Genomic DNA, 12,316 nt, shown 5'->3' on the forward strand with positions numbered 1-12,316 from the left:
ATTTGACACAAGTTTACTGAACGTGTTGCATACTATACTGTTTCTACGACCGTTAGTTTTTGTACATTTTCGCAAAACACGAATACATTCACTGACATGACTGTCAGAATTGACAAACGTCAAAATTCAAAGCGTGGGAAATATCTCCGAAGACACACGATTGCTGCCAAATCCGTGCGTTAAAATCCCGGAAATGTCCGAAGTGGCTTGGATTCGTGGAAAACGGAACTAACGTGGTAAAGTGACGCTTCCCGCACGCTAGATCGGTGGGTAATTAGATATTTTACAAACGGGAATAGAAAAACATTTTTTTGCTCAAAGTGGATTGATTCAAGTGATTTGCAGCACTGTATTCCTTTTTTCACACGAACATTTAGGCAAATTCTTTGTTCCATTTTTTTTACGGCAGAAAAGCACACAAAACACCTCTAACGCTTCGGTCTGGCAAAAAACAATAAACGTGTAAAGTGGCTGAAACTGTGAACATATCTAAGGGACATGTGAACCAACATAACAAATAAAAAATATCGAAGATCAGTTACAAAAGTCACTTTACTTTTTGAACACGCCACGTATAAAAAAATACAATTTATGCACATTTGACATAAGGGAAACTCCTGCAATTGTCTCAAAAAATTCATATCTGCTTCGCGTGTCCACTAAATATTCCAAACTTGCTAAACTAACTTCACTTCATTTTCACTCTGACAACAAAAATGCTAAATATTATCTAATTTTAAATTTAATTTCTGGAGCATGTCAGGATAACCGCACTCTAAGCTATACCTAACAGTCTCACAAACGACTACATTAAGCACTTGAACTATTACAAAAGTAGGATAAGAAACGACCTGGATTTATCTAAACATTCCCTGGATACCGTCTTGTGTTGAAGCAACTACCAAAAATGTTTTTTAATTGGACAACCGGTATTTGGATCGTGAAATGGTTTATTTTGTTCACTGTCGCAACCCGCACAAAATATTTTCCTTAACTAGACATCACGTGGTTCGAAAGGGTATCGATGATGGTCATCCTGTTGAACTGCATCACCCTGGGGATGTATCAACCGTGCGTGGATAAGGACCCGTGTGTTACCAACAGGTGCAGGATATTGCAGGTTGGTTGACATTTTAGACTGTGCAAAATTTTAATTGCCGTTCGTGTCGAGTAGAAGCAGCCAAAGAGTGTCGTTTAAGTTAATGAGACTTTTCGGTAATCGCCTCTAATGGATATTGCGAAATCCCTTTTGTTTTCGTCGAGACGCGTCTCCCTTATGCAGTGCTTTTAACAATTATATCATTTCAAATTTTCTTCTATTTACATTTGTTAGTATGAAGTACGTAAAATTTTATAACTAGCAAGTGCCACGACATTTAATTATGAGATTGATTCCAGTAGGTATTTTACAATATTAAATTCGGAAAGTAATCAATCTCCTTTGTGATCCGTTATAATTTTTTTTTCCATATTGCATGTCTATTTATATACAAGGTATGCAAAAAAACCATGGTATATTATTTCAAAAAATGAAAGGCCTTTTTATGTTGAATTCATTTTATGGTTATTTTCTACACTTAGTTGGCCACGCAGCATCATGGCGCTAAGCCAACATGTGGTTTCTTTAATTATAACAGTTGTGGCATATCTTAAATATTACTATTTTAAAAATTCGATGAAAGAATAATAAATGTTTTCACTTGAAGAACATTAGGACCAGATGCGAATATAAGGAAATACATCCATACGATCCAAAGTAATATTCAATAATATAATATATATTTAATAATATTCAATATACAACATTTTAAACATACAAAACTTTGAAAAATTAAGCTTCGTTATAAATCCTAATGAAGAATTACATATCTTTTTAATACTACTTAGGTAGGTTTGTTAAACAACTTGCTTAGCGAAATAAATTAAATTCCACCCTTTTTAATTTACTACAGACTAGACTGCCGAATCGAGATTCTCCATAGCATGGATGCTCAATAGATAGAAATACTAGCCAGTAGAAAATCCGGAAAAATATTTCAAAGTTCAATATTTTGGACATCGAACCTTATTTTTTCTAACTCGACTATAACTCTATTTCAGGGTTTTGAGGAAAGAAAGAAAGGAAGGTTTTTAGAAACCGTCACCAATGGAAAATATATGGCAACAGAATGGCGCCCTTTGTCATATAGAATATTTAAAAAAGGTACATACATAACGTGGGTTCAGCGATGCGGCACAATATTTTGGCCAGCCTATAGCCAGGATTTTCATATTCCAGATAATTTTGGTTGGGAGGACGGATATTTAAAAAACAAAACTTATTAAAGAACCAATTAGAAGCGAAATAAATTATATTAAAGATTTGCATCCTGACTGGATATTTAAAGCTTTAGACAGAAGGCAAAAGAAGGCAGTGTTTTTTAGGAAAATGAACATTTTCAACATTTACCGCAACATTCCTAATCAATAAATCGGTGTTTACATATTTGTTTTTTTTTGTTTTTATATAATATGTCTTTTATATATAACCACAATATTCTGTCAAGTGAAAATATTATTCTCTTATCGACTTTTGAACAATAATAATATTCAACCGTCACCTAATTTAACAAAAGACATTGCGTTAATGTAAACCATACTCTATTTATATATTTTTGAAATCAAAAATTAAAAAATAATAATAATAATAATAACACTTATATGGTATGCTTTATTGGCACACCTTGTATACAAATAAGGATCTAACATTAAATCTACACATTAAACTACACTACAGCCTTTTTATTGCCTTGGTTTTCAGGTGATATTTTCTCATATGAAACTCCCAAAATATTCAAACATTTCGAATCAAATTTCTTTCTTCTCTCAAAAGCAATCTCGGAGTAGATTTCCTCTTCGTAACATATTTTGTTCCATTCTTCGTAATTCTTTTGCCATGACGATAAGCTCCAGGAAGGCACTTTTATAGTTTCATTTTCATTAGCAATTTATTCAAAGTAAACGTCGAAAAAAGTTGTTATATAGCGGCGATTATTTATGTACTCGATATATAAAATTTAAGTCTTAAACGTCAGTCTGAAACATAAACCATTTAGAGACGTCGCAGTCGGCCGATAAGAAGGAAAGAAAACAAAGCGAAATCGGCTCCGCGGTTTATGTTACTAACGTAATACGACAAGCGTTTTCTTTACATTTACAAGGGCTACCTTTTATGTTTCGAAATTTGTAATAAAAAACTATAAGCTACCAACAAATATGTCTTTATTGTTGCTCAAAATATTCACCGTTAAAGCACTTTTCCCACATCGAGTCGGGCACCTCCAAAACATGCTTTTTAAACGCACCAATCGCTTCTTCTGGTGTCAAAAATCGTTGCCCACGTAATTTATTCTTAATGTATGGGCAAAAAGAAAGCTATACGGACAATTCACGGATCAACACCTCTGGCACATTGTCGCAATATCTTCAAGAGGCTATAAATCATGACACTTCTTAGTCTGTTCATTTACCTTGCGCTGACCCACGTCCATAAAAGTATACATGCTTTTGAAAGACATATCATCGTACCATACTATTCCAGAATGACGACCTCGGCAAGGAATAAGCCTCGCACCGACTTGTACAATGTTCTTCCTCAACATATCAGAGACTTGTCACAGTTTAAATTCTCCAGAGAAATTCTTCTGGGACATGTTTTTTACTCAATTACAGAATACACCATTTCGGCCAAATACGAATTTTAGATCAACATATGTTTTATTATCTACCTATCGATATTTACGATTTCTGTTAAGTTTTAGATTCCATCGTTTTTACACTTTATAATTTATGTATTGTACTTTTGTAGTGTATGTCTATTGTATATTTTGTCATATTGCTTTCACGCATGGAATTTTTCTATTGTTTATACGATTTATTTATCCACAACCACAAGTTGTCAGCGTTTATCTTTCTTTTTTCTTTTGTACTACTGACGCGCCATTTGCTGTAAAGACTTTTTATGTAAAAAATGGCTAAATAAATCTATCTATCTATCTATCAAAAGAAGTCATTAGGTGTTAAATCTGGACTGTATTTTGGAGAGCTTATCAAATTAACGTTTTTAATGCTCAAAAAGTTATTTGTTTGTATTGATCGGTGAGAGCTAGCATTGTCGTCGTGGAGAGTGATTCGTCTTCGGCGGTCGGTTTTTCTAATTTTTTCGAAGACTTTCGGCAAACAAATGGTTGTGTACTATTCAGAATTGACTATTTTATCTTTCGCCAAAGAAACAGTTGCAACGTAGCCGGTTATCCTGAAAGACCCACGCCGTCGACTGCTGCTTACTTTCAGGTTCATATGCATAGAGCCATGATTCATAGACGTGTTTGGAAGCACCGCGATCGTATGTTTTTAGCATTTCCTTCGACCAATCAACAGAAGCCTTTTTTTGAGCTGTTGTCAAATTGTGTGGAACGCAACGCGAACAAATTTTTTTAGCATTTAGTTCATGGAAAATTATATGTATGCTGATGCCACTAATGCCCGAAGATACATCAATCTCATGGTAAGTCACATGACGATCCTGCAAAATCAGTTTCCGCACTGCATCAATGTTTTCTTGGACAACCACCTATTTTGGACGACCTTCACGAAATTCATGCTTAAGAAAACTACGACCACGACTGAAGTCCGAAAACCAATGATAAATAGTAGTCCTAGATGGTGCTTCAGCTCCAAAAGTCGAATTAAGTTCATCGACGCATTGTTGTTGAGTTAGTCCGTCTAAATTTGTAAAAAATTATGGCACGAAAATGCTCCCGATTAAGTTCCATTTTTCACCGATCCAATTTTTTTAATATATCACAAAAAACACAAACAATACTCTTTCGCCAAAACCTAACTGAGCAAACCTAACCTCAAAATGTCAAACTTTCCTATAAAATCGTTAGTCGCCAGATGGCGTTAGTTTAAAAAGATCTTGAAATATAAAAGGCAGCCCTCGTACACGAGAGGTTATAAATTTGACGCAACGATCGCGAGCAATGAAGTTACTAATCCAGATACTCGCGCGTCGTTTCCAGAGGTTCGACGAGTTCATTTTCGCTTTCTTCTCGCTGGAGATGACCATTAAAATGATCGCGATGGGTGTTTACGGCAAAGGCTCGTATCTGGCCGACTCCTGGAACAGGCTGGACCTGTTCATAGTGGTCGCAGGTGCGGTTGAATACGGTCTGCCCAACTTCAACAATATCAACCTGTCGGCTGTTAGGACCATCAGGGTACTGAGGCCACTACGGGCGATCAACAGGATTCCAAGTAAGTATTTTTCATGTAAATTGTCGCCTAACGAAGAAAGAAGGCTCTACTGAAAAAAAACTATGCCAGTGATTCAAGGGCAGTCAGAGAGAGTTGAACTCGATCCTGGTGTATCATACCTCGCCAGATTGTTTCTTGTTTTTAATCTTGCGAAGCTGAGAGTTTCGGCGTCAGAACTTGGGCTATCTTTTTATAGTCTGCAATTTCCAGTTTAAATTAAAGAAAATTGAAAATATCCTTTTGCATGTTGCCTAAATTTTTCCGGTCTTGACTATAGAAAACTCACGAGTTAGCTATTGCTAAATCATAAATGGGAACGAAAAATGGTTTTTACAGTCCATTTTTTAGTCCAGCAGACATCCTGTAGTAGCTTATCATCCTGTCCTATGAGGTCAATGCCTCCCACGCAGTCGTTGTAAGTAACTTGAATGTACTCAGAACTTTTTTTTACACCATCGTTTATAGCTATCTACAGGTTGCGCTTCTAATGCTGTGGAATGGAAGATATTAAAACTGGTTTTTGATCAAACCATTGAACGACGTTGATATGACCATCATTCCTAACTGTTTGTTCTGTAAAACCTCCAGAAAACTTCTTTATTACTTTCTCCGCTGTCAAATGTGTTCCTGTGCACTTTTTTTCTCTCAAAAGATACTCTAAAAGCGGAATTGTTGTAAAAATGCCATCACTAAACACATGAGAACCTGCTCCCAGAGAATTGGACAAACGGATTGCAGCACTAGGTGCTACTCCCAAGTCTACGTTACAAGCGTTGAAGTAATATTCCTTTTCCTTGGTAAAATTCAAAATTGAAGACTAATCCTTCTGGTGTCGCACAAACAAAATTTTTTAGGTTGGGTTTGCTTCTGACAAACTGCTTAACTTTACACACACCCGTAACAGGAATCAATTGCTCATCTATAGCTGCTATGGGATGACTTTCTAAGGATAAACAGAAATCTTTTTTTTTACAAACCTTCTGAATTCCCCCTGCGTCGGTTTTTATAAAGCCGAACTTGCTACCGTTTCGCAAATCATCCTTTTGGCTTCTTCAGAGCTTGATTGAAACTGTCAACAGACAGACGGACAGAAGCCAACAGTCCGACTCAACAAAAACCGACGCAGGAGGAATCCAGAAGATATGTAAAAAGGACTACAGTAGCCTGTGGAAGTTTCTTTGAACAATCTTTTATTTTGTTGATGAGTGGTCTTATATATATATATATATGGGGTTTGTTACAGCTCGGGCCGTTTTCCCTCTCTCAACCAGACTCTCCATTCATCTTTGTCATTCCAATCTCCGTCTTCCAACCCCCTTTCCTCCATGGCTTCATCTATTTCATCCCTCCACGATCTTCTGCGTCTTCCTCTCTTTCTACGTCCCATAGGGCTCCACTCTGTGATTTTCTTTATCCACCGTCTATCGTCTGACATGACCATACCATTTAAGCTGTTTTTCTGCTATTGTAGTTAATAAGTCTTTTTCTACATTCATTTGCCTCTTGATTTCTGCGTTACGTATTCTATCCATGCGTGTTCGTTGGCAACACCTTCTCCAATATTCCATTTCTACGGCGGTTGCTTTAGATCTGCTCTTTTTGTTCAATAGCCAGGTTTCTGCTCCGTATGTAATTATACTTTCTACTATTGTCTTAAATATTGTTGTTTTTGTTTTCTTTGTTAATTTCTTGTTCCATATAATGGAGTTCAGTTGTTTTATACATGTTCTACCCTGACCTAGTCTAGATTTGATTTCTTCTTCTGTTGATCCATCTTTTGTTATTATACACCCTAAGTATTTAAATTTGTCTGTTGCTTTTACGGTTGTGTTTTCATCTATTTCCAAATCTTCGATTATGAGTGGTCTTACTTTCCATAATTTTTCCCCTGGTAAGGGCAGCCCAATACATTTTAATTTGCTTTGCGTAAACTTGAAACCTATCCGTTTTTTTCCACCTCCAGCGACACCTCAGAACAGTCTGAATCAGATGAATTATCTAAAAGATCCCGGTCAGCGTTTTCATCGACTTCCATTTCAACGTCATCTTCAACCACATTATTTTCTTCAAAGGATAATTCCTCTGAATTTTCATTGCTGTTGACAAGATTCTCAGCGATATCACATTCAAAATCGTCGCCATCGTCTTCGGCTCTCACAATGTCAGAATCTTCCAAACAAGCCAATATTATTTCATCATCTTCTCCGAAACTAAGTTACTTTTTGTCACCAAAAATTGCTTAAAATAAAAAAAAAAACATTAATTTAAAGTTGTACAAAACATGCATCAAGGAGCAATGTCCATTTAACTGTACACGATATTTTTTCAGTTGTAGCACATGCAAACAGGTAATAAATAACATGAATGGTACATAGGCAGCGAGCCTAAAGATCCCACCACTTGTTAAAAGTTTTTCTTTATTTTTACCACAAAATCATAAATACACTCATATTTACTTCGCACAGGTGTTCGTAGAATGTGGACGGTAGCGTATATCTTAGTCCAGTTTTTGCATAGATGGCAGCACTAGTACGTCCATTTTAGTGTACAATTGGATTTTAAAGTGTAAAATTACCGATTAGCTTAATAATAAATTAAATTAAAAATAGATTTAAATGAACTTATAGATAGAAACATTTTAATGCAGCGCCCTGTCCTACAGTGGGGTGCAGTGATTTTAAGACTCTTTGTAGATAAAAAGAAAATCTCGCAATTATCTGTAATTGTAATTATCCGTGGACTTAAAATTCTTCGCCCGAGTCGGTGGCGGTCGCTGATCGAAAACGCTGCAAATGCCACCCGTCTAGTTTCGGCTGACTGTAATTACTTTTTATTCCGCTGGTTCGTAGAGCCTCGAATTAGAGTGTGCGCCGCGTAAACATTTAAAGGAGTTTCTTTGCTCCCTACCAATGTGGGGTCACGAACGGACTTTAGACAGAACGTAATATTAGGTTTGTAAATTTCAGTCATTGCAATGGCGTTCACTTTGATCTGGTTTTAACATCTGTGTTCTGAACATGTGATTAACGAGAATCTTTGAATCTGATCGCCTGAAAGATCTATTACCTGATAATTAGGTTAATATACCTTGTTACAGCATTGCCCCTCCTCGAGGTAGTTTTACATAAAAAATAGTTTTTTACATGTAAAAATATATAATTTCGTGAAAATCTGAACTTTTAGTTCTTATTTATTTTGATAAATGGATTTTCATCAAGTAAAAGCGACCTCAGTTCAATAAAAAATAGTATAAATATAGGTGCATTATAACAATGTTTGAACAAAGTTTTTCACTAGTTAGAATACAGGGGAAAACTTTGTGTCTAGGTAGCTTATACAAGCTACCTGATATTGACCTTATTTCTAGAGTACTTTAGTTGAACTTATTCCCGACCGTGACTATTTGATATACGATAACACTGATTTTCTAGTGGATTCTTATAACATCAACAACCGATGTTCATTTTCTATGCAATCTAGTTACTTCTATGGACATAACCCATCATGGGTGGGTGATATTAAAGTGCAAAAAATCCAACCTTCGTGACTTGTATAGCATTCTCTGGAACAATATTTACTCCATGGACTCGTCGACCAAATGGTCAATTTTTCCAATAATTCAATCTTGACGCTTTTTAACAAACACAATCAGCTTGTGATCCAGTGCTGGCGGCTGCAGTGAATTTAGTGAGACTTTTATCAACAATGTGCTTCTCTTAAAAGTGGATGAATATACCATTCAGTAATATAGTTCTAACAAAATTTATGATTTAATATGTGAACTGTCTTTTCATTAATTCACCAGCCCTTAAGATAATAACTTATGTTGTTCCGCATATACGAGGTTAGCGCCAAAATTTCCCGACCTGACATAGATGCAGCTCCAGTATCACAAGACTTTGTCTTCTTTTAAATATATATCTTAGTAGGCTACGAAAAAAAAAATGAAATGCGTCAAATAGTTTTTTATTGACAGCATTTTAAACAAGACGTGTCCCAAAAAATGTCGTAAATAACGCAAATTGAATATAGAGCAGTCATAATTTTTTTGACAAAAGAAGGTTTAGCACCTAAAATTATTAAAGAAAGGCTGGATGGTGTGTACGGCCAAAGTTCTCCTTCGTATTCTGTAGTGAAAGAATGGGCAAAACGTTTTCGAATGGGACAGGAGTCCCTTGAAGATGATTCAAGAACTGGTCGACCAGTGGAGGTCATAACGGAAGATATTGTTGCGATTGTGGAAGAGGTGGTATTGAGTGATCGACGTTTAAAGGTCAAGGAAATCTCAGAAATTACTAAGCTTTCTGATACAAGTGTTCGTCGAATCTTGCATGATCATTTAGGTATACATAAGGCTAGTGCAAGATGGGTTCCTAAAAACCTTTCGGCTATTCAAAAACAACGCCGTGTCGAGTGTGCGCGGTCTTTTTTGGAACTCTGTGGGTCGGAACCGAAGCCTGTGATAGAAACTATTGTGACGGGAGATGAAACTATGGTTCTCTATTATGACCCTCTATCGAAAAAAGAATCAATGGAGTGGCGTCGTAAGGGTGAAGCACCTCCAAGAACATTCAGAGTCTGCCAGTCAACAAAAACAGGTGATGGCCACGATCTTTTGGGATTGTGAAGGAATTATTTTCATATATTTTAAAGAAAGTAATACAACTGTCAATGGTAAATATTACGCAACATTATTACATAAATTGCGAGACTGCATACGTGTAAAACGTCGAGGAAAACTGACCAGAAGCGTGCGTCTTTTGTACGATAATTCACCTGTCCAAACTGCTGGTATTGCACAAGCTGCCATTTTAGAGTGCGGATTCCAACAGATAGATCATCCTCCCTATGGTCCAGATATGGTCCCCAGCGACTATTATTTGTTTGGATATTTGAAAAAGGACTTACGTGGACGGCGGTTTAACGACGAAGTTGAGTTAAAAGAGACTGTTTTAGCTCATCTTGCAGACAAACCAAAAGAATATTTTTTTAAAGGGATTGAGTTGTTAATAAAGAGATGTAATAAGTGTATTGAAGTTAAGGGGGATTATATTGAAAAATAATAAAATATTGTTACTCTACTTTGTTTCTTTCATATTCAGGCCGGCAAATTTTGGCGCTGCCCTCGTAAGTGCTCACATTATCTTTATCATAAAAAGAGTTAGGCGACTTTTAAGTTTTATCAAAAAGTATTTATGTATTCATCAAAATGAATGTTGTCCCCTTCAACGCAATCCCGCAGATATAATACACTTGTGCCAACATTTTTTCCAATCCTTAAGCACTTCAGTGATGTTTTCTTAACTCCTCAATCGTTCCAAACCTCTTTCCTTTCATGGGTTTCTTGAGTTTTGGAAATAGGAACAAGTCGCGGCTGTTCAAAATTGAGCAGTTTCGGAGCAAATTTTGCAGCTACACGTTTCATACCCAAACCTTAAAAAAAATTGCACGACACGCGGCAATAGACATCTTCAGCCACTTCTCTAATAGTAATTCCATGATTTTTCAGCATCATTTATTTCACTTCTTCAACGCGAATTACAAAAGCCACCTAAGTTTTTGAACACACCTCCTATATACTGAGGACTTGGATAATTGTATAAATAAGATGAGTTCACATCAATATGCTGAAGATGTACAAAACTCTATTGCTCCTTTAGGCTATTGGATTCCTAATTTTAAATACACATAAAACGCAGCTATGATATTTGGCAAGGATCGTATCTTCTTAATTTAAATATTATGTTGAGTAATGTGATTTTGCAGATCACTGAATGCGCAAAAAAATAGTGGTTCTGTCTGATACCAGCTTAAGACACCGAAACCATGTGGTGGTGCTGTTGCAATAATGTTATTTTAAATAAAAGTTGCTATATATGCACCATGACTACCTCAGTAGAGATGTCAGATTAAGACTGCGTAATGAACTCACCTCATCATCTTATCTCTGGGGGCCTCCATTACAGAGAATAAAAGTCTTTAGTCTTAGTTTTCAGTGTTCATTTACCTACAATGTAGTAATAATTTATAACTCTCTACCTGACCAGATTAAATAGCCCGATTACAGCTAGAGTACAAATAGTGTATGATTTTTTTACTTAGTTAGAAGCTGTGCCTTGCATTGGTTTGAATTGTCATTTTTTGTTCTCACTTGACGTGCTGTGCTCTGCTATCTGGTTTTGTTCTTACGTGTCTTAGTATGTTATATCTAACATACATACATATTGGTGGCTAGATAGAATAGTATTGTACTAAATCTCACCACCTACTTATCTATTATTTTTTGAATAATAATGTTTGATAAGATTTAATAAAGGCAATATTTATTTATTTTTAATAGTATATGGAGCAAATTTGAAGTTGCATTCTTTTCAAATGGAAATTCATGGTGTGATTCATTAAGTTACACTTTGTAATAAAGAAAATGTATAAAAATAATATTCTCATATCCAGTGAAAATACCGGTTGTAACTTCATGTAATGTATTCTGGTTACATTTTATGAAGTTACAATGTTTACACTAAGTTATTACAAATACAAAATTAATACAAGGCTCTTGTGTTTTAGTTTTTTTATTTTTTTTATAAAAGTAATAGACTAATATCAAATGAAACTACCGAGTGTGTTTTTTTTCCTAAAATCTTGATAAATTTATCCTGGTTACATTGCAGACAGGGCAATTCCTAGGTTGGTATTTCTTTTAAATGCGAATCCATGAAATTATTACAATTTTAACATTAATTTATTACAAAATGTATGTGTCTATGTTTCAGTTTAAAACTTTCATTTCAAAATGGACAAAATTTTACGATCCGTACACCTACAAACTCTATGGGTAAACTATCGGAGAAGTTCTGCTGACCAGGTCACTTTTTCTGCCCATTGCGAACTAATTTTTCACAGTCGTAAAACTTTTACATCCGCGCCGGCTGGATTCGCGACTGCATTACGATAAATCCGCCGCCATTTTGTCAAGACGACGACGCAGAAATGCGGCGCGCTCCACAAAGTTTGTTAT

General features: G+C 35.8%; 1 protein-coding gene across 5 annotated transcripts in view; it reads left to right on the forward strand.

Moving 5' to 3' along the window:
* Positions 1–932: 932 nt before the first annotated feature.
* Positions 933–12,316, forward strand: part of LOC132700184 (voltage-dependent T-type calcium channel subunit alpha-1G-like) — a 59,643-nt gene continuing 48,259 nt past the window's right edge. For all 5 annotated transcript variants that reach the window (XM_060667354.1, XM_060667353.1, XM_060667356.1 and 2 more), the window contains exons 1-2: positions 933–1,120; positions 5,064–5,298. In XM_060667354.1, coding sequence (XP_060523337.1) covers positions 1,025–1,120; positions 5,064–5,298 — 331 coding nt within the window. In that variant the 5' untranslated portion in view covers positions 933–1,024. The remainder of the gene's footprint in view (positions 1,121–5,063; positions 5,299–12,316) is intronic.

This window comes from Cylas formicarius, unplaced genomic scaffold, assembly GCF_029955315.1.
Source record: "Cylas formicarius isolate icCylForm1 unplaced genomic scaffold, icCylForm1.1 PGA_scaffold_3__17_contigs__length_32017465, whole genome shotgun sequence".
NCBI classification, from domain to species: domain Eukaryota; kingdom Metazoa; phylum Arthropoda; class Insecta; order Coleoptera; family Brentidae; genus Cylas; species Cylas formicarius.